Raw genomic sequence first — 23233 nt, forward strand, 5'->3', positions numbered from 1 at the left:
AGCTGCACCAGTATGAAACCAGGAACCTCCTCCAGGTCTCCCACATGGGTGCAGGGGCCCAAGGACTTGGGCATCTTCCACTGCTTTCCCAGGCCATAGCAGAGAGCTGGATCAGAAGTGGAGCAACCGGGTCTCAAACCAGCACCCATATGGGATGCCGGCACTGCAGACGGCAGCTTTACCTGCTATGCCACAGTGCCCCTCCATGAAATAATCATAAAAGAAAATAGCATGAGCAGAGTTAGAAAGGGGCTCAGCTACTTCAAAATTTTGAAATACTCCTTTAAGTCATTTCTGGGTTGCTGCATACAATGAAAAAACTTTTTAAATGAAAATAAATCTTATCATCCTAGGTAAAGAATTGCTTGAAATATATATATATATATATATATATATTACTTACACACACACACATAGAGTGTGTGTGTGTGTGTGTGTGTGTGTGAGAGAGAGAGAGAGAGAGAGAGAGAGAGAGAGAGAGAGAGAGAGAGAGAGATTGTATTTATTTGAAAAACAGAGTTGGAGACAGAGATCTTTCATCCACTATTCTCTCCCCAAATGGCTACATCAGCTGGGGCTGGGCCAGGCTGAAGCCAGGAGCCAGGAACTTCATCCGGGTTTCCCACATGAGTACAGGTGCCAACACACTTAGGCCATCTTCTGCTGCTTTCCCAGTCAGATTAGCAAGGAGCTAGATTGGAAGTGGAGCAGCTGGGACACGAACCAGCACCCAAATGGGATGCCAGCACTGCAGATGGTGGCTTAACCTGGTGCATCGTGATGCCAGCCCAGAGAAAAATATTTTATAGTAACCAAATCCTGTAAAGTGAGCAGATAGTTTACAGACAAGGAAAAACAGACATCGAATGACATGAAAGAATACATATCTATCGTGGCTCAGCAAAATGCAAATTAACACTGGTTAAGATTTCATTATGTGCCTGTAAAACTCAAAAGTCCAGAATGACAAAACCCAGTGTTGGCAGGTTTCAGTTGGCACCATGTTCAGAGCTAGAGGGATAGAAAAGCAAAGCAAAGAATCTGCACCCTGGAGGAGCCCGGGAACAAAGAGACGGCCGAGACAGAAGGGGCGCCATGAGTGTTGTTCGTAAGCACCACCATCGCACCTTCAAGGGGTCGCTGAATGCCAGCTGTCATACATGGCTAAGCTGTTAGTAAAAGGGGCGTGTCCATTTGAAGAAATGGTACCTAGGTGCACTAGTTCCCCTTTTCTGGTAGGGGGTGCCTTCCAAGACACCCACCCACTCACAGTGGAAACCTGAATCTTCAGTTAGTACAGAACCCCAACTATGGTGTGTTTTCTCCTAACTGCACATACACCCCTAGCTAAAATTTCACTTATAGATTAGGTACAGCAAGAAATTAACATCAATAATTGAAATAAGATAGAGCTGTTATAAGAATGTACTATAATAAAACTTATGTGATGGGGTCTCTTGAAAGAGCCAGGATGAATATTAATATTTTGGGGCCATGGTTGATGGCAGGTAAGTGAGACTCTGAAAAGTGAAGCCGTGGTTAATGGAGGACTACTGCACCAATAGGAATTTTGTCTCGCTCTCCACTGTGGTTCCAATACCTAGTGCCCAGTGCTGCCCATATAGCATGGCCTCAACCAACGTTTGTGGGATGACTGGCTTGTGCATATGGAATTACAGCAAAAACAAAATACAAATCCTGTATTAGGTACTCTCCGTGCCCTAAACAAAGATTTCTGTGTTCACTTCTGAAGCTCCACAGGGAGTTTCCATGCCATAGAGCGTGTTTCCCTTTTCTGTCAAGACGCTTAGACTCTTTTTTGTTGTTGCTTAAGATTTATTTATTTACATGAGAGAGAGAGTTACAGACTGAGGGAGGGAGACACACAGAGAGAGAGGGGGGTCTTTTATCCCCTGGTTCACTCCCCAAATGGCCACAACGGCCAGAGCTGTGCTGATCCGAAGCCAGGAGCTTCCTCTGGGTCTCCCACATGGGTGCAGCGGCCCAAGCACTTGGACCATCTTCTATTGCTTTCCCAGGCCATTGTAGAGAGCTGGATTGGAAGTGGAGCAGCCAGGATACGAACTGGTGCCCATATGGGATGCCGGCACTGCAGGCAGTGGCTTTACCCACTATGCCACAGTGCAGGCCCCTAGAATGGGTTTTAACAGCACCTGAACTGGGAAGGCTGTGGTGTGAACAAATGCATTCCTGTAGCTGGAAGTCCCTCTGTTCCACCCTCCAGTCCTAAGGCCACATGGGCAGGCCAGGTAACAGTGACAGCCTCTTATCCTCTAGGAAGAGAGGGTCTTCAGAGGCTGATGATCAGGCTGTGTTCACCTCCAGGTCAGGCACGCCCTCCTGGAGGTTCTCACCGAGGCCAGTGTGAGAGGCCCACCCGAGGAAAGAGGGGCAGGGTGGGCGGCACACCCTGGTGACTTTTACAAGCCTGTGCCATGACCCTGTGGGGAGGACTCTCTGGGGATGGGGGAGAGTACAGTACCCACTAAGTGTGTCCAAGGAGCTCAGGCTGTCTCCACACCATCTCCCAGCACCCAGCTCCCTCCTCTTGGCTTTGCATCTCTAGGACCGAGGGTGGGCTGGGTTGTCCTTCCCCTGCCAACGTCTCCTACCTGCCCAGAGTTTGACGGGACTTGTGGTCTGCCTTGGAGCTTGGCAGGAACTCGCTGCAACTGGGAAAAGCAGGGGTCATGTGTCGCCTCTAAACCAAGCTAGGGCTTGGGCTCCAAAGGCCCGTTTGGGGCCAGTGATGGAGGCAAAGTGGAGGATCCTGGGGGTAACCTCAATCTTCCCCCTCCTCCAGGCTGCCCATTCTCCAAGGAGGCACGTTTGCTTTTCTGGCGCCCTCCCTGGCCATGCTGTCCCTGCCTGCCTGGAAGTGCCCCGAGTGGACACTGAACGCCAGCCAGGTGAACACCAGCTCTCCTGAATTCACTGAGGAATGGCAGAAGAGGATTCGGGAGGTAATGGGGCCGGAGGGGTGCGTGGGAGGAGCGCAGGGGTCCCTGCCCTCACTGACGGACACAGCATTCATCATCCAGCTTAGTACCAGCCTAGATCTGGGATTCAGACACTGCTCAGACAGGCAAGGATCCTGTCCACACGGAGCTGACTTTCTGGTGTGTGCAGGAGCTGGCACGGAGTGGGAGGAAGAGAGAGAAGTATTCCAAACAGGGAGGCCACAAAGGAAATCTCACAGATTCATACATTCAACGAAGAAAATAAAATGGGTGATGCACAAGAGAGGGGTTGGGGCTGCGGGAGTGGAAAGGGTGGAGAGTAGGAGTGGACCTTCTTGGAAATGCTCTTATATCTTCCACATAAGAAGAGTTCCAGCATCTCTCCAGCAAGTCCCGGGAGGCAGAGAGCACAGGGAGGCGCTTTCTGTTAACTCGTCAAATATCACTGCCAGACGCTGTGCCAAGTACTGGAGGCTGAAAAGGGGAGAGAGATAGAGACAGACAGACAGACACACACACACATATCACAGCAATGGTGGTGATGATGATGATGAAGAAGGGGGTATCAACTCCATCTGAGCAAACTCTAAGTGCTCAGGTCATAGCACTCTAACGGAGCAGTGAGCATCTTCCAGGTACTTGACTGCAGGTTTGCTACATTGCCACCTGAGAAAAGTAGGCACAGGTGAATAGGAAAAGCAGCATGCAGGACCAGGGCCCAGCACCATTCTGTTAGTGGGTTGTGTTAGTCCATTTCCCATTACTGCGGTGAAATGCCTAAGGCTGGCTACTTATAAGGAGAAGAGGGTTTTAGCTCACAGTTCTGGATGTTCAAGCCCATGGTGCTGGTGTCGCTCAGCTCTGCTGAAGGCCTACTGGAGGACGATGCCCCATGGTGGGATGCCCCACGACAGGGAGAGAGAGACCAGCAAGACAGCACATGGAGGGGCCATCCTGGGACCTTCCTCTAGACCCCATCTCTTTTTTCATTTTTTATTTACTTGAAAGGCAGAGTTACAGAGAGAGGAGGACAGACAGAGAGATCCTCCATCCACTGGGTCACTCTCCAATGGCTGCAATGGTTGGGACTGGGCCAGGCCAAAGCCAGGAGCCTGGAGCTTCTTCATGGTCTCCCATGTGGGTGCAGGAGCCCAAGCACTTGGGCCACCTTCCACTGCCTTCCCAGGTGCATTAGCAGGGAGCTGGATCAGATGTGGAGCAACCAGGACTGGAACACTTTGCAGATATCACTGTTCCCATGGTTGTCATTTCAGTGAGTGTGACGTCAATGATTGAATTCATAATGGGACCATGACCTATTTTAATCTAACACAACTTCAACCATGTCCTAATAGGCCAGCGTCACATTAAGAGTTGGTCACTTCACAATGCCCACTCCCCATTGTCCATCCAGTGCAGCCAAGTGTACTGAGTCCAGTTTTATTAAGACTTTAGGGTGGGCATTTGGCCTAATAGTTAAGACCCTGCATTAGGATGTCTGTGTCCCATATCCAGAGTGCCTGGGTTCCATATCTGCCTGTGGCTCCTGGCTCCAGCTTCCTGCTAACACATGCCTTGGGAGGCACTGGCACTGGCTCAACCAATTGGGTCCCTGCTCTTCACATGGGAGTCTTAGATTTGGTGTTGACCCAGCCCTAGCCACCATTGGGGAGTGAACCAAAGAATGGGAGCTCTGTCTGTCCGTCTCTCAGATAAATAAATAATAATGAAGACAACAAATGAGAGACGTTTCAGTTTAGTAGACTCAAGTTCAGGTGGTGTTATTCCTGATCTCAAACTAAAAGGATGTTTTAAAATATTAGGAAGTAATTTTATGTCCAACTTATTTTTTTAAAGATTTATTTTATTTATTTGAAAGACAGAGTTACAGAGAGAGGTAGAGGCAAAGAGAGAGGTCTTCCATCTGCTGGTTCACTTCCCAGATGGCTGCAATGGCCAGAGCTGCACCAATCCGAAACCAGGAGCCAGGAGCTTCTTCTGGGTCTCCCACGTGGCTACAGGGGCCCAAGGACTTGGGCTATCTTCCACTGCTTTCCCAAGCCATAGCAGAGAGCTGGATTGGAAGAGGAGCAGCTGGGACTGAACCGGTGCCCATATGGGATGCCAGTGCTTCAGGCCAGGGTGTTAACATGCTGCGCCATAGCGCCGGCCCCTGTCCAACTTATTTTAAATGTAAAGGGAAAGCGTAGCATCATTTGGTATAGTAATTTGGTGGACTCCAGTTCTTTCTTTTAAAGTTTTATTTATTTATTTGAAAGGCAGAGTTATAGAGAGGCAGAGGAGAGAGAGAGAGAGAGAGAGAGAGAGAGAGAGAGAGAGAGAGAGGTCTTCCATCCACTGGCTCACTCCCCGGATGGCTGCACCGGCCAGGGCTGCACCAATCCGAAGCCAGGCATCAGAAGCCAAGAGCCAGGAGCTTCCTCTGCGTCTCCCATGCAGAGAGCAGGTGCAGGGGTTCAAGGACTTGGGCCATCTTTTACTGCTTTCCCAGGTCACAGCAGAGAGCTGGATTGGAAGTGGAGCAGCCAACTTGAACCGGCACCCATATGGGATGCCTGCACTGCAGACAGTAGCTTAACCCACTACGCCACAGCACTGGCCCCATCCTTAGCTTTTCACTTCTCAACCTGTGCCCCAGAGATCACTCCACTGGGACTCACTCTTGGACGCCTTCGTTGTTCAATATTCCGTCCTGGAAAGCCAGCCCTTTTGCCTCTGTCACCAACATTTTGTTCCTTCAAGTGCGTGTTGGAAAGTGATATTAAATCCCAGAAGACCACTTGATATTCTATTTCTAGGTCCACCTTTCTCCGCTCATGAAATGTTGAGCGATGGGTAGTGAGTTGATAGTAGCATTGGTGGGCAATTGCTCTGCCTGAGCCAGTGCAAACAGAGGAGCACCACATATTGATAAGATTTTTTTTTTTTTTGACAGGCAGAGTGGATAGTGAGAGAGAGAGAGACAGAGAGAAAGGTCTTCCTTTTTGCCATTGGTTCACCCTCCAGTGGCCGCTGCAGCCAGCGCATCTCGCCGATCCGAAGCCAGGAGCCAGCTGCTTCTCCTGGTCTCCCATGCGGGTGCAGGGCCCAAGGACCTGGGCCATCCTCCACTGCCTTCCCGGGCCATAGCAGAGAGCTGGCCAGGAAGAGGGGCAACAGGGATAGAATCCGGCACCCCAACCGGGACTAGAACCCGGTGTGCCGGCGCCGCAAGGTGGAGGATTAGCCTGTTAAGCCACGGCGCCGGCCTATTGATAAGATTTGACAGTCCTTTATTGCCGGCGGTGGAGAGCGGGCTGATGCTCCAAAGAACTCGCAACCACGAGGCTCAAAACAACAGAGTTTACAAAGGCAAAATCCACAAGGAGGGGAGGGGGAGTGTGTGGTTACCAGGGTCAAGCTGACCTAAGGCCTATGTGAAACTAATATCAATTACAATCTTGACAGTGGGCAAATTAACACTAATCCAGGTGCAGCCTGTCTGTTTCCAGCTTGAACGATCATGCTAGGGAGTTTCTATGTTCTGCCAAGCTGCAGGAACATTGACTGAAACCAGAAATTCTGTCATTTCCAGTTTTTTAAAAAATGTTGAAATTCTCTGTGATCCATGATGGTACCCAGCCTGGCCTCCAAACCTCTCTTCCCAGCAGACACAGCTGAGCCTGCTGCTGTTGGTGATATGGACCGTCCTGGGCCACACAGTGGCTTCAGGTGCAGGTGGGGGACCTGCTGCTTGGGTGCCCAGGTGTGCATGGCCTGAAGCCCAAGGTGGCATCTCACGATGCCAGTGGCTACATTCATTGCCATATTTGCCTCTTCTTTGAAGACCAAGGGTCCATCACCATGAATGACCAGTGTCTGCGATTTGATTGTAAGGTCCTGTCTCACAGAAGGAGGGGGAGGGGGCATTAACATTGAACATTCTGGAGTCATTGGCCAGATCAAATCTTCCTTGGGCTGCAGCTCAAGGATCTATGTAATCACATAGGGAGAAGGGTGAGTCTTTACATGTGCATGGGGTCACAAGATACGGAACTCAGTCACTGGCCTGATGTGGGTGGGCCTTAGTCTCCATCAGAATGTCACCCCCCAGGTACAGGCCTTCGCAGGTAGCTGAGTAGCACCTTCCATAAGACACCAACTAGCATTTTTTAATTAAAAAACTCAGGTAGGGAGGCCCATGTCTCTGCGGCTAGAGTTAGATTGTCCTGAGAGGTTGAGCCACCCTCACAAGGGCAGTGGGCCTAGCATGCCCTCGTGGGTCCTCTGAACCCCTCCTGGCTAGCTACCTTTCCTTTTCCTGATTGTAACCATTTCCCTTTAATCAGAAAATGGGCTATTCCTTCTTTAAATGTCTTTCTGACATCACTCAAGACGTGGTTGGGACTTCCGGTTTTAGTGTCTGATGCCATTCAGCTATCCCAAGATAGCAGAACACTTAGTGATGGTCTTCCAAAGGGAGAATGGTGAGGCAGCTGCCTTGGCCCTGTCTGTACCCAAAGCTCTGAAACAGGCCTGAGTACCAGCCTTCACCACGTCAGCCCTAAGTCAGGAGAGGCTCCATCACCAACACTTCCGTAGCTCAGGGCACTGCTGGTAAGGGTGCGATAGACCAGTCTTGGGCTTCACTTGGGACTCAGACCATCTGCTGTTTCCCACAGGCTTTCAGTAGGCATCTGCACCATGACATATGAGGGACCTTCCAAAAAACTCATAATGGGGGCGGTGGTGTTGTGACGAGGGCATCCCATATGGGTGCCAGTTCATGTCCTGGCTATTCCACTTCCAATCCAGCTCCCTGCTAACAGACTGGGAAAAACAATAGAAGATGACCCAGGAGCTTTGGCCCCTGCTACCCACATGAGAGGCCTGGAGGATGCTCTTGGCTCCTGGTTTTGGCCCAACCCTGGCCATTGGAGGTTCTGGGGAGTGAAACAACAGATGTAAGATCTCTGTCTGTCTGTCTGTCTGTCTCTCTCTCTCTCTCTGTCTCTCCCTCCTTCTGTGTGGCTCTAGTTTTGAGGTAGATAGATAAATTATACATAGATTCCAAATCCCTTTTCATCAAAATTAGCATCTTTTTATTTTCCATGCACTTAAATTTTTAAAATTTGTTGATTTTTATTTATTGAAAAAGAAAAAAAGAGGAGCCTGGAATTCAACCCAGGTCTCCCCTGTGGGAGGCAGGGACCCAAGTGTTTGAGCCATTATCTGCCTCCCAAGGCATACATTGGCAGGAAGATGGATTAGAAGCAGAGGAGCAGGGACTTGAACCCAAGAGCTCTGACATGGAGTGTATCTCGTCGCTTTTTCTTAATGAAAGAAAGAAAATTTATTCTCATGATGTTTGGTTTTATATTTTCTTAAATTTTTCCCTTTTTTATTTACATAAAGGGAACAAGTTTCATGTATTTTATATACACAGTTTTAAGAGCATAATGATACTCCCACTCTATCCTCCCTCACTGCCACCCTCCCTCACCCACCTTTTCTTATGTTTCTTTTATTTTTTACAATGACATACTTTCAATTTTCTTTATAATTACAAGTTTAACTCTCCACTAAATAAAGAATTCAACAAGTAGTAAGTAGGAAAGCCATTGTTCCCCCAGAGTCTAGACAATGGCTATAAAATAATCAAATCTCAAAATATCAGTTTTGGGGCCGGCACTGTGGTGTAGTGCATAAAGCTTCCACCTGCGGTGCCAGCATCCCATGTGGGCACCGGTTCAAATCCCGGTTGCTTCTCTTCTTCTTTTTTTATTAAATATTTATTTATTTATTTGAAAGAGTTATACAGAGAGAAGGAGAGGCAGAGAGAGAGAGAGACCTTCCATCCGCTGGTTCACTCCCCAGTTGGCTGCAATGGCCAGAGCTGTGCTGATCCTAAGCCAGGAGCCAGGAGCTTCTCCCGGGTCTTCCATGTGGGTGCAGGAGCCTAAGGACTTGGGCCATCTTCTACTGCTTTCCCAGGCCATAACAGAGAGCTGAATCAGAAGTCGAGCAGCTGGGACTCAAACTGGCACCCCTATGGGATGTTGGCACTGCAGGTGGTGGCTTTACCCACTACACCACAGCGCTAGTCCCTGCTTCTCTTCTGATTCAACTCCCTGCTAATGTGCCTAGGTTAGAAGAAGAGGATTGCTCGAGTGCTTGGGCCCCTGCACCCACATGGGGAACTCTGAAGTTTCTCTTGGATCCTGGCTTCCGACTGGCCCAACCTCAGCCATTGTGGCCATTTGGGGAGTGAACTGGCAGATGGAAGATCTGTCTTTCCCTCTCTCTCTCTCTGTAATGCTGCCTTCCAAATAAAATAAATCTTTTTTTCAAAAAGTCAATTTCACTCATATATGTATTACATTTTTGATACTCTGTATGTTAATTTCCACAAATCAGGGAAAACATATATTTGACTTTTTGGGACTGGCTTATTTCTCTAAGCATAATGTTCTACAATTGCATCCTTTTTGTTGCAAAAGATAGGATTTCATTTTTTCATGGCTGAGTAGTATTCCATTGTGTATATACCACAATTACTTTATCCATTTATCAGTTGATGGATATCTGGATTAATTCTGTATCTTAGGTCTCATGAGTTGAGCTGCTATAAAACATAGTGGTACAGATAACTCTTTGTAAAAATGATTCATTTGTGGCCAGTGCTGTGGCATGCTAGGCTAAGTTTCTGCCTGCAGCACTGGCATCCCATACGGGCATTGGTTCATGTCCCAGCTGCTCCTCTTCCAATCCAGTTCTCTGTTAATGGTCTGGGAAAGCAGCGGAAGATGGCCTAAGTGCTTGGACCCTTGCACCCACATGGGAGATGCAAAAGAAGCTCCTGGCTTTGGATTGACCCAGCTCTGGCCATTGTGGCCATTTGGGGCATGAACCGGTGAATGAAAGACCTTTCTCTTTGTAACTCTATCTCTCAAATAAATAAATAAAATCTTGAAAAAAATATTTATTTATTTATTTGGAAGGCAGAGGTACAGGGGGAGAGACAGAGAAGGTGAGTCTTCCAGCCACTGGTTCACTTCTCAAATAGCCACAGGAGCAGGAGCTGGGCCAGTGTGAAGCCAGGAGCAGGAGATTCTCTTAGTTCTCCCATGGGTGCAGGTGCCCAACAACTTGGGCCATCCTCTGCTGCTTACTCAGGCACATTAGCAGGGAGCTGGATCTGAAGTGGAACAGCCAAGACTTGAACCAGTGCCCATATAGGATGCTGCAGTTATGGGCAGTGACTTTAGCCCCCAGATAACTCTTTCATACGTTGATTTCATTTCCTTTGGGTCAATTCCCAGGAGTGGAATGGCTGGGTCATATGGTAGATCCTTTTTCAGATTTCTGAGGAATCTATTTCCATAATGGTTGTACTAGTTTACTTCCCACCAACAATCTGTTAGGGTACATTTTCCCCCCCACAAATTCACCAGCATTTGTAATTTGTTGATTTTGGATGATGGCTATTCTAACTAGGGTGAAGTGGAACTTCATTGTGGTTTATTTACATTTCCCTGATGGCTAGTGATCCTGAGCATCTTTCCATGTATCTTTTGGTCATTGGTATTTCATCCTTTGAAAAATGCCTGTTCATATCCTTAGCCCATTTGTTAACTGGATTGCTTGTTCTGTTGTTGATATTCTTGAGGTCTTTATGTATCCTGGATATTCATCCTTTATCAAATGCATAATTTGTGAATATTTCCTCCCATTCTGTAGGTTGCCTCTGTACTTTGCCAAGTATTTCCTTTGCTGCGCAGAAGCTTCTTAGCTTGATGTACTCCCATTTGTCTGTTTTTGCCTTTAATGCCTGTGCCTCTTGGTTCTTATCCAAGATGCCTTTGCCTATGCTAATGTCTTTCAGAGTTTCCCCAGTGTTTTTCTCTAGTAATTTGATGGCTTCAGGTGTTATATTTAGATCCCTAATCCACTGTGAGTTGATTTCTGCAGAGGGTATAAGGTAGGGGTCTTTTCTCATAGTTCTGCATTCAGAGATCCGATTTTCCCAGCACCATTTGTTGAAGAGTTTGTCCTTTCTCCAGGGAGTAATTTTAGCTTGTTTGTCAAAGATTAGCATATTGTGGATGTGTGAATTAATTTCTGGAGTCTCTGTTTCATTGGTCAACATGTCTATTTTTGTGGCAATATCAAGCTGTTTTGATTATAACTTGCGTGTAATATGTCTTGAAATCTGATATTGTTATATCTCCAGCCTTATTTTTATTTACTAGGATTGCTTTATCTATTTGGAGTCTTTTGTGATTCTATATGAATCTTAGGGTCATTTTTTCCAGATCTGAGAACACCTTTGGTATTTTGATTGGGATTGCATTGAATATGTCAATTGCTTTGGATAGTATGGATATTTTAATGATGTTAATTCTTCCAGTCCATGTGTATGGAACATTTTTCCAATTTTTTTAAAGATTTAGTTACTTGAGAAGCAGAGTCAGAGGGAGGGAGAGACAGAGGGAGGGAGGGAGGGAGGGAGGGAGAGAGAGGGAGAGAGAGAGAGAGAGAGAGGTCTTCCATCTATTGGTTCACTTTCTAAATGGGTGCAATGGCCAGAGCTGAGCTTATCTGAAGCCAGGAGCCAAGAGTTTCTTCTGGGTCTCCCATGCGGGTTCAGGGGCCCAAAAACTTGGGCCATATTCCACTGATTTCCCAGGCTATAGCAGAGATCTGATCAGAAGTGGAGCAATTTTTTTGTAGCAATAGTGAATTAGACTCTTACAAGTTCTCTCTTAGCCACAGTATTATTTGTTTATACGAAGGCTATTAATTTTTGTGTGTTGATTTTATATCCTACAACTTTACCAAACTCTCTTAGTGAGTTCCAATAATCTCTTGGTGGAGTCTCTTGGTTCCCTTCTGCCTAGAATCACATCATCTACAAATAGGGGTAATTTGACTCCCCCCCCCATTTGTATCCCCTTGATTTCTTTATCTAATGGCTCTGTCTAAAACTTCTGGAATTATATCAAATAGTAATGGTGTAGTAATGATGAGAGTGGATGTCTTTGTCTGGTTCCAGATCTTAGTGGAAATTCTTCCAGTTTTTCCTTATTCAAGATGATGCTGGTGGGAGGTTTGTCATATATTGCCTGATTGTGTTGAGGAACATTCCTTCTGTACCCAGTTTTCTTAAGGTTTTTTAAATGAAAGGATGCTGTGTTTTATCGGATACTTTCTCTACATATCTTGAGATAATGATATGGTTTTCATTCTTTCATCTGTTAATGTGATATATTTAATGATTTGCATACATTGAATCACATCTGCATACCAGAGGTAAATCCCAGTTGGTCTGGGTGAATGACCTTTCTGATGCCTTGTTGGACTTGATGAGCTAGCATCTGGTTGAGGATTTTCATATGTGTGTTCATCATGGATATTGGTTCCTAGTTCTCTTTCTGGGCTATCTTTTTCTGGTTTTGTAATTAAGGTGATGCTGGCCTCATAGAAGGAGTTTGGGGGTATTCCCTCCCTTTTACTTGTTGTGAATAATTTAAGAAGAATTGGAATTAGTTCTTTTGTAGAAGTTTGGTAGAATTCAACAGTGAGGCCATTTGGTCCTGGGCTTTTCTTTGTTAGAAACATCTTTATTACAGATTCAGTCTCCATCTTGGTTATTGGTCTACTTTGGTTTTTTTATGTCTTCATGAATCAATTTTGATATATTACATGTGTCCAGAAATCTATTTCTTCTAAATTTTTTAAGTTGTTGGAATATAGCTGCTTATAGTAATTCTTGATGATTTTTTATTTCTGTGCTATCTTTTTCATCTCTGATTTTATTAACTTGAGTCTTCCTTTTTTGGTTAGTTGTTACAATTATGTAACAATTTTCCTTGCTTTATTCAATAGACCAGTTCTTTATTTTGCCTATCTTTTCTATCTATCTTTTATTTTCAGTTTTGTTTATTCTCTAATTTTTGTTATTTTTTTCCTCCTACTAATTTGGGGTTTTGTTTGTTCTTATCTTTCCAGTTCCTTGAGATGCATTGTTAGATCATGTATTTGATGTCTTTCTAATTTCTTGATGCAGGCACTAACTGCTATACATGTTCCTCTTAACACTGCTTTTGCTGTATCCTATAAGTTTTTGACATGTTGTGTTGTCATCTACACTTGTTTCTGGGAATATTTTGTTTTCCCTTTTGATGTCCTCCGTGCCCCACTGTTCATTCAGGAGCGTGCTGCTCAGTCTCCTGTGTGTGTGTATTGTCTGCAGTTGCTTGAGTTGTGAGTTTCCAGCTTCATTCCATTGTGGTCAAAAAGACACATGGTATGATCTCCTGGCAGAATGTATCATCCACGTCATGTATGGGTTTCTTTTTTTTTTTAAGATTTATTTATTTATTTGAAAGTCAGATGTACATAGAGGAAGAGAGGCAGAGACAAGGAAACGTCTTCCATCCGCTGGTTTACACCCCAGTTGGCAGCAACGGCTGGAGCTGTGCCGATCCGAAGACAGGAGCTTCTTCCGGATCTCCCACATGGGTGCAGAGGACCAAGGACTTGGGCCATCTTCTACTGCTTTTCCAGACCATAGCAGAGAGCTGAATCAAAAGTGGAGTAGCCAGGACTCGAACCAGCACCCATATGGGATGCCGGCACTGCAGGTGGTGGCTTCACCTGCTATGCCACAGCGCCGCCCCCATGTATGGATTTTTTTAATTAATGTATTTGCTTCTCTCTGTGTTCGAGTAATGTTATCATTCTTTTAAATTCCTCTTCAGGCATTTCATCAATCTCTCTGTCTTCACATTCTAATATTGAAGTGTTGTTGTGTTTTTTTGAGGGGAGTCATATTGTCTTTCTTGTTCATGTTTCTTGTAATTTTGTGTTTATTTTTAAAAGCATTATGGAAATACTTGTTGGTTTTCTGCTCTGAGTGCTTTTGTCTCTGGAATGCCTCTATGCTTAGTGGAATGTCAACGGGGACGTTTATCCCTCCGATAAACTCCCCCCTCCCCTGGTCTCCCACAGGCCACGTGGTAGCTGCTACCCACCTTATTGAAATGGTTCTTCCTCCCCAGTAGTCACCAAGGCCTTTATGTGGTGAGAGGCAGAGTGCAATGCGCGCTCCCTTCCTGGGGCTAGGGGGGCACTCTGCCCCCCAGCTAGTGTCCGTGCCAGTCCCAAAATCAGTTGGGACTGCGATGTTCTCGCTCTGGCAGCAGTGATGTGGCTGCCACAGGATCCCCTTGGAGTCCCGCTCACCGATGTACCATCGCCACTGCTCCACGGCATCTCTCTTCTGTCTGTAGACTTTCCACGCTCAGGTCTCTCCAGCTGTTCCCTCGGAATGCAGTCCCCACCTTTCTCCTGGTATCTTCTCATAGTCTGAATGAACACGTCAGTTCCCTGTTCACCCATCTTGGGTCTCCCCCTCACGTGGCTTCGTAACCCCCACACCTAGCACTCTCGCCTTCCATGAGCTTTGCAAGACCCTTTGTGCGGAGCAAGAGGGCACACGGAGATGGGCGGGCTCAACCATCCCATGAAGTTCCTGAGCTTGTCTACTGTGATGGACCCATAGTAGACAGGGCTTTTAACCTTTGCAGAACTGACTGTTCATTGTGGCTCCAGACCAAGATACGGCTAAGGCCTCCCTTTGTCAAGCTGGTGGACCTGGAGCTTCACTGGGCTGATTGGCCAATCACAGAAGGCCACCGATTGCATCATATTTCGCACACTGGGAGGTGCGTCCTTTTCAGCGACACCTGTTCCCTGATCGTCTGGCATCAGTAGCATGAATCATAGCAGGCATGTGCTTTCCTGGCTTTGTGTTTATGTTCCCCTGGGAACCCATCCTTGGCTTTGGGAAACTCCAAATTAAGACTAAGCATCTGCTGTTTTAGATGCCGGGGGCAGGATTTCCCTACACACAGCCCTGATGGGAACCACAACTCCTTGTGCAAGAGTCTGCTGCCTTCTACTACCTAAGGAGGGTCTGACACGTGACCTTGTCCGCCCTCCTTCCCGAACACTTCTGCTTACGTCCTTCCTGGGTTGCAAGGCGGGGTCTGCCTCTGACATTGCAGTGGCACAACTCACACACCCTCAAGGCATTGGCAGGCAGTTTTCTTGTGTTTTGAGGACAGCAGGCAGAAGTTATGGACAAGGATGTCCCTGGGGCCCCAGCAGTACCGTTAGTGAGACTGGGGGTGTGCCTGGGTGCCTGTGTTCCTCTACTGAGCACACCAAGGAACAGAGAGCCTTGTTTTCGTTTGAGCTCATGGAGAAGGCTTGTTATCTTAAAACAAAACAAAAAACAGAAGCACATACAGAAAGAGAGGCAGAGAGAGATACAGAGATACAGACAGAGTTGTGATCTGCTGACTCATTCCCCAAATACTTCCTCCCCTCCGACCCCTCCAAGCCAAGGCAGGGCTGAGTCAGTGCTGGGAGTCAGGAGTTCAGCCCAGGTCTCTCACATGGGTGGCAGCAATCCAATTTCTTGAGCTGTTACTGTTGCCTTCCAGGGTGCACCTCAGCAGGAAGCTGGAGTTGGGAGCAGGAGGTGGGTGTCAGACCCAGGCACTGTGGTGTGGGATGTGAGCATCTTAACCTCCGGGTTAAACGCCCACCCCTCCTGTGTTTTTCTGTGCTGTGCCGTGTGGAGTCCGCAGAAGCAGGAGCCAGCGTTCCCTGGCTCTGGAACCAAATGCCTTTTTTTCACTGCTCATGAGCTAAGAATGCTTTAAAATTTTTTAAAAATTTATTAACTTATTTGGGGGGCGGAGAGAGGGCGAGCACACACTCTCATCCTCCGGTTAACTCCTCAAATAAAAGCAACAACCAAGGCTGACCCAGCTGCAGCCAGGAGCTGGGAACTCACCCAGGTCTCCCCTGTGGGTGACAGGGACACAACACTTCAGCCATCACCGCTGTTCCCCAGGGTCTGGAACCGGCAGGCCTCGAACCCCGGTGTTCCAAGGTGGGACGTGGTGTCTTGAACACTATGCCAAACACTTGTCCCAGGGATGGTTTTTTAGGCTTTTAAAAGGTTGTTTAAAGAGGGGGAGGGGCATCAATCTAAATATTGGCTTCCTAGCCTTTTGCAGAAAAAGGCCATCACCTGCTGTGGGTCCCCGGGCAATCAGTTCCGATGTTCCTCCCACTCAGTCTCCAACACCCTGAGCAGCCAACCCCAGACTTCTCTGTGGTGCCCCGGCTCCCTCTGCTCGCCCGGCGTTTTTCACCAGCGCTCTAAGCAAGAGAAAGTTCTTGCACTTTCCAGCCTCATCTTACCAACCGATCAATCGATCGCTTTAATTCCCGGAGTCAGCCTACTGCGTTGACATGAAAGGAAGATTCTGCAGGACGCACTGGGTTCTCTTGATCCCCAAGCCCCTCAAGACTTGCAAGCGCGGGTGAAAGTGACGTGAACACAGGGCCGTCGGGAGTGGTCCTGCTCACCGGGATCCCGCGGAATGCAGAGGGGCCGAGTGCACAGTGATTGCTTTAAGGAAATGGTAGCAGCAGACAAAGAGACGGCCAGTTCACATTTCAACACGTTAGACCGATTTAAACTTGACCTTCGCGGATCGGGGTAGTTGAGCTAACATAGAGCCCACCCACATGACCAACACAGAAAAATGCTGGGGGAGCTGTATTCCTGAACACACCCTTGAGCTAAAAACCAAGCGACAGCTCCACTTTCTGGGAGCAAAGGCGGAAATTACAACCAGAATCAAGGGTTTATGGTGGTGGGGTGCGGGATCACACCCAGGTGTAGGAGAGAAAGGAGGGACGTGGGCTGGGAGGATCAGCTGGGTCCCAAAAGGGCTTCTCCTTTGGGGAACAGAGGCCAAGATCGTGCCCTCCAGCAGGGGGAGCTGGTGAGGAAGCTTCAGTCTGCTCAGGGGACTCTGGGAAGTGTTAGAACACAGATCTGCATGAAAAAGACTGACCAGTGGGATGGGCGATTTCCCATGCTCAGAAAGTAACACCGGCCCTAGTCCTGTCCATGAGATACCTGTGGTTCTTGGTAGAGAAGAGAACATGGTAGAAACAACCGAAATTAGTTTTCTGAGAATTCTTGGGGCTGGGAGTCTGAGAGGAGGGTGCTGGCACAGCTGAGTCCCGCGGGAGGCTGGTCCTGGCGTGCACTGATGGCCTTCTGTGCTCTCACACGGCCTTTCCTTGCCGTGTGCGTGGGCACAGGGAGCCGGGGATCAGGAGGAGGGGAATTGAGCTTCCTGCTTCGTGAGCTCATCCCAGTCCAGTCGCTTCCCCAGAGTTCTGCCTCCCAAACCTGGACAGCTGGGCCTTCAACTTGGGGACTTTAAGGGGCACATTCAGTCCATGGCATTAGGTACATTTATATGCATTGACTATAGGGAAATAGAACGAAATCTATTATAACAGCCAGTAGTAGTAGAAAAACAAACAACAACAACAAAAAACACTTATCACAATAGTGTGGGAAATAGATGCTGGTAGAAGTTAAAATTTTCTAAGGCCATTGTACTATTTACAGGGAGGCTAGAAATTTTATATAAAGTTAATTTATTAGATAAAGAGACAGAGCACTTCCATCCACTGGTTCACTCTCCAAATGCCTGCAACAGCAAGGGCTGGGCCAGGTAAAACCAGGAGCCAGGAACTTCATTCAGGTCTCCCACGTGGGTGACCGGGACCCACGTACTTGGGCCATCATCTGCTGTAGTAGCAGGAAGCTGGCTGGGAAGTAGAGGTGGGACTCCGAGCAGGCACGCCGACATGGCAGGTGGGCACCCCACGTGGTTAGCTTAGTCTGCTGCACTGCAGTACCCACCTCCAGAAAATGTATGTAAGTGTGGACTGTAAGTGTGGTGTTCACACTGGTAGGGTAAGAATAGGGGCCAGCATTGTGGAGCAGCAGGTCAAGCTGCTGCTTGCAAAGCCAGAATCCCATATGGGAGCACCAGTTCAAGTTCAGGGTGGGCTGCTCCCTTTCCGATCCAGCTCCTTGCTAATGCACCCGGGGAAGCAGCAGAAGATGGCCCAAGTGCTCCTCGGCCTGCCGAGTTACGGCTACCCACCTGGGCTCTTTGGCTTGCCGGCAAAGGGAGATTGACAAGAGTGCAGTGTTGAACCCAGACAACTTTGTTGGATAATTTTGCTCCAGCAAGTGGGAGATAGCTCAGGGCGACAGGGTTGCCCTCCCAGGAGCCGAACTGGGTTTTCCTTGGGTTGGGGAGGCGTGGCCATGCTCTCCATCTTGGGCTCATCCCCCTCAGCACACGGCACTTGTGCTTGCACAGGTGTGGTTGCTACTTTTGCACACGACACACTCAACATGGCTGTGGTGTTCACTACCACCTCCCTGGAGAGATCATATATTGGGCACTATGGGCTATTCTGCACACGCGTGCGGGTTGGGGGAGTCCCTCAGTGGGGACCAGGGGTTCTTTTGCGGTTGGGGTCTGGACACTCCTTGCATCTGATTGGTGTGGAGCTGGGTGCAGACTGTGGTCAGAGATGGTTACAAATGGGGTGAGGAGGGGCTCGACTCCTAAGTCCCAATTCTATCCCATCTCATAATGGGAGTCGTCATAGCATCGCCATCATCATCACCCATAGGTAACTTCGGAGCCTGTTTCCTGAAAAGCCGCATGTCGAGGGGACCACAGCCCGGAGGGCAGCGAGATGAGAGCTCTGCTCCCCTGGGATCCTTAGGGACCCAGCCCTGCCTCGGTTTACCCTCTGAGCGCACCGCCTAGGGTGCCCAGACGTGGCTGTAGGTGCAGCCTGGGCCTGGCCTGGGGCTCCCGCTGGCCTGCGAGGAGCCTTAGCGGCACTCCCCCCTTCAGCTGCAGGGTGCCATCATGGTCGCCTCCTGTGTCCAGATGTTAGTGGGCTTCTCGGGCCTCATCGGCTTTCTCCTGCGCTTCATCGGCCCCCTGACCATCGCGCCGACCATCGCCCTGGTGGCCCTGCCTCTCTTTGATTCTGCGGGCGCCGACGCCGGGATCCACTGGGGCATCTCTGCCTTGTGAGTACTCCTGGGGGAGGAGGGGGTGGAGGACCACCCCCTAGGGCAAGAACAGCAGGAGGCCTGCACGAGGGCCTCTTGTGATTTCTGGATGCTTTGATGGGCAGTGTCCCACCTTACCTGCTTAGTGCACGCAGCCCGCCAGTTAATCACCAGTGGGCATCAATGCATCCCGCATTCGTGGAGGGATTCGCCACACCCTGCCAAACTGGGTTTTCATTGAGCAAAGACCTCTGGGACCCAGGAAAGTCAGAGAGAGAGGAGACCTGGGTCCCACTGGGGGCAGCCGCAGCGGGGCATACAGATGAGGGCCAGCTGTGAGGCTCAGGGAGGCCTCATGGCACAGGAGGCTTCTAGAACATTCTCACTGGGCTCAGAAGAGCCTCAGGGCCAACACCTGCAGCGATGCTGGCCCAGGTGGCCCGGGAGGTGGCGGGGGACCGTCGGTCCCGCCCAGGGGCCTGGCACACACCAGTCTCTGACTCCGGGCTCCTGGCCTCTGACCGCCAGCCCTGGCCAGCAGCCAGCAGCTCCTCTCTCTCGGACCCCGGCCGAGACAGCAGCATCCTGGTGGGATGTGGCAGCAGTCTGCCTTGCTCCCAGGGACCCACAGGGGCTCAGCCTCCAGGACCACCCAGCCCCGGCTGGGGTGTGCTTGCGAATTCCTGTTTCAGGACCAGCTTCCTCATCGTGCTGTTCTCTCAGTACCTGAAGAACGTCGCCGTGCCGGTGCCGGTCTACGGGGAGAAGGGCCGCACCTCCAAGTTCTACCTGTTTCAGGTCTTCCCTGTAAGAAGCACGCCCCTCCTTCCCTTCCTAGTCGGGCTCTGCGTGCCAGGACGGCCCCCATGTCAAACGCCCCTGCTCTGTAGCCGGCTTTGAACCTGGGTCTTCAGGAGCAAGTGGAGAGGGACGGGGGCTGGAGGTGGGCCCCCCTGGTGGCTGGCAGCTTGCATTGTGTTCTCTTCTTGGCACTGGAGTGGGACCTGGTCTGATCCCTGGCTGCCCACACAGCAAGACAGGGGACAGCCACGTTCACCAGCATGACATAAAGCCAGAGGCCTAAGGCAGCCTGGGCTCCCCCAGTTTGCTTGGATCAGGGCCTGGCTCGCAGGCAACCTGAGTCACCCTGAAGAGGACAGAAACTGTTCAGAGCCTTGTCAATTGCACGTGCACCATTCTATGAAGGCTGTCCAATACGTGGCAGACTTTTGGGTTTCACGTAACTGCAAAAAGAGTCGTCCACATAATGACCTCACTGATCCTTCAACTCTGCTGTGGTCCAGTGACTACACTTCAGCGTGCATAACGGTCCCTGGGGAACTTGGCTGAAGTTCAGGTTTCCGGTTCGCACCCCTGCTCTGTACCTGAGGACCTCACTTTAAGAAGCCCTGTGTGAGCCCCGCAGAGCAGTGATAATTCCGTTATACCGACAAGGCAACAGGCTCTGCGTGTCTCCTCCCCCTGGGGTAGCAGTGAGCACAAAGAGGGCCAGATTGAAGTCGTTTTGCCCTGGGCTGTGTCCAACTTGCTGGCCGCTTCTGTCCCAGTCTGCCACAAACTCCCAGGGTAATTTATCGTCTGCTTCTAGGGCTAGCTTGCTTGCTTATTTGTTTATAAAGATTTATTTATTTGGAAGGCAGAGAGAGGGAGAGAGGGAGAGAGGGAGAGGGAGGGAGAGGGAGGGAGAGAGAGGGAGAGAGAGGGAGAGAGAGAGAGAGAGAGAGAGAGAGAGAGAGATTTTCCACTGCTGGTTTATTCCCCAAATGGCTGCATGGCCAGGGTTGGGCCAGACCAAAGTCAGGAGCCAGGAGCTTCATCCAGGTCTCCAGTGTGGGTGCAGGGGCCCAAGCACTTGGTCCACCCTCCGCTGCTTTTCCAGGTGCATTAGCAGGGAGCTGGGTTGGAAGTGGAGCAGCCGGAACTTGAACCAGTCTCCTAGAGGATGCTGGTGTTGCAAGTGGGCGCTTAGCCCACTACACCACAATGCCAGACCCCTAGCTTGTGTCTTTAATGTGCTGATTTATCCACTGACCCGGCAGAGTCCTGTGCCACCAGAAGGGTCAGTGACTGGCCTTGTGCTCATTCCCAAGCGCCTTCCTGACCTCCCTCCTGGGGCTCTCTGTGGCAGGTGCTGCTGGCCCTCTGCCTCTCCTGGCTCTTCTGCTTCGTGCTCACCATCACCGACACCCTCCCTGTGGCCCCCAGTGCCTATGGGTACCTGGCTCGCACTGACACCAAAGGCAGCGTCCTGAGCCAAGCTCCCTGGTTTCGCTTCCCTTACCCAGGTAGGAAGATGGGGCCTCTTCTGGCTTGAGATGTGTTTCCCAGGACCATCCTTGGTGTCCAGGGCCCTGGGCAGGGGGCTGGGGAGGGACTGACCAGCAGGGATGGACCCTGGAAGGCCACTCGGAGGCCTAGGAGAAGAAGGGTGAGGGAGAGAGCTGCCGACTCTGGCTCTCTGCAAGTGAACCAGGTCGTCCCTTAGGCTCTTCTGCCTAAGGAGGCCCTTCTGCTGCCTCCTCCTATAGCGCTTGGCTCAGGCTATGTAATAATCCGGTCCCAGGGCCTCCATGGACTGTGGAATCCCGGCCTCCCTCAGTTAGCATCTCGGCTTGCAAAGGCTTCAAGTCTCCTCAGAGGCAGAGAAAGAAGGGGGTACAGAGACCCATCCCCTGGTTCACGCCCCAAAGGCCCCCGACTTCTGGGGCTGGGCCAAGCCAAAGCTAGGGGTCCCTCATGTGGGCAGCAAGAACCAACCCATGGGCTTGAGCCACCACCCGCTGCCTCCTTGGGTGTGCGTTAGCATGAAGCTGGAATCCGGAGTGCAGGCGAGACCGATCCCAGGCACCTGCTAGGCCAAGTGTCCTTGATGGCTCCTCCTGTCCACGGAGAGGTCAGGCTCTGGACATGTGGCCGACCCTCAGGGAGGGATGGCGGGGCAAGCACCTGGGCCAAAGCCTCTGGCCAGAGGCCTGGAGAAACTGCTCCATGTCTCGGGCCCTCCAGAGACTTCTCCGGGAAAGCAGTCATTTGGGGATCAGCGGCCTCATCCCACCTGAGCCATTGTAGCTGTGTTGCCTTTCAGGACAGTGGGGCCTGCCCACGCTCAGCCTGGCGGGGGTCTTCGGGATCATCGCGGGGGTGATCTCCTCCATGGTGGAGTCCGTGGGTGATTACTACGCGTGTGCCCGGCTGGTGGGGGCCCCACCACCCCCGAAGCACGCTGTCAACCGCGGCATCGGCATTGAGGGTCTCGGCTGCCTGCTGGCCGGCGCCTGGGGCACAGGGAACGGCACCACCTCCTACAGCGAGAACGTCGGGGCGCTGGGCGTCACCAGGGTAAGGCGCTCCCCGGGAGCACGCGCGGTACCCAGATGTGCCACCCTGAGGGTTGCTTTCCTATCGCTGCTGCGACCAGTGATGGCAGTGTGGTGGCTGGTGAGGCTGTGTCCCTTACGGAGGCTCCAGAGAGAATCTGTTTGCTCGCCTCTTCTGTTGTCTCGAGGCCGCCAGGGTCCCTGGGCAGTGGCCCCTTCCCCCCTCTTCACAGCAAGCACCATTGAGTCTCTGCCCACAGCTGGGAAAGCTGCTCTGCCTCTCAGGATCCGGGACCCAGACCGAGCCCAGCCCACCTGGGTAACCCAGGGCCTCCCCGCATCTCAAAGCCCTGCACTCAATCCCACCTGCAGGACGTAGTCCCTGGTGCCAGGATTAGGACAAATGCATCGCTGAGGGCTCCACACTTGAACTTGGGTTGTGACAATGGCGCTTGAACTTGGGTTGTGACAAGGGCAGGGCTCCACACTTGAACTTGGGTTGTGACAATGGCGCTTGAACTTGGGTTGTGACAAGGGCAGGGCTCCATGCTTGAACTTGGGTTGTGACACCTGGCACTGATGAGGTTGGTGGCTTTCTGAGCACTGAAAAAGTGCTGTGTGCTTTCCGAAGTTCAGCTGGGAGGTCTGTTGCTTGCAGCCCAGCTGGGGTACCAGTGTCAGAGCTCAAACAGGACTATTCCCCTGGGCGCTGGGCAGCCTCACCTCCTGTCCCAGGCTCCCTTCACACTGTGGCCTTCAGGAAGCCCACCCCATGCCTGTGTCCTGACTCTCCTGCAGTCCTCATCCCAGTGGCTGTGACCACGGACAGCTGGGGACCCCTGCCTGGGCCCCCCACAGTCCCAAAAGGGATGTTGGTTTGGGCAAGCGAGAGAGAAATCAATTGTGAGCTAGCCAATAGAAAG

The 23233-nt window shown here is 50.4% G+C and overlaps 1 protein-coding gene across 1 annotated transcript in view; it reads left to right on the plus strand.

Annotated features, from left to right (window-relative positions):
• Positions 1-23233, plus strand: part of LOC133762025 (solute carrier family 23 member 1-like) — a 75485-nt gene that overhangs the window by 42071 nt on the left and 10181 nt on the right. Inside the window, exons 8-12 of the mRNA XM_062195132.1 lie at positions 2825-2984; positions 18809-18990; positions 19665-19779; positions 21122-21278; positions 22079-22332. Of these exons, the coding sequence (XP_062051116.1) occupies positions 2825-2984; positions 18809-18990; positions 19665-19779; positions 21122-21278; positions 22079-22332 (868 nt within the window). The remainder of the gene's footprint in view (positions 1-2824; positions 2985-18808; positions 18991-19664; positions 19780-21121; positions 21279-22078; positions 22333-23233) is intronic.

The sequence above is a fragment of the Lepus europaeus genome, chromosome 1, assembly GCF_033115175.1.
Source record: "Lepus europaeus isolate LE1 chromosome 1, mLepTim1.pri, whole genome shotgun sequence".
NCBI lineage: Eukaryota > Metazoa > Chordata > Mammalia > Lagomorpha > Leporidae > Lepus > Lepus europaeus.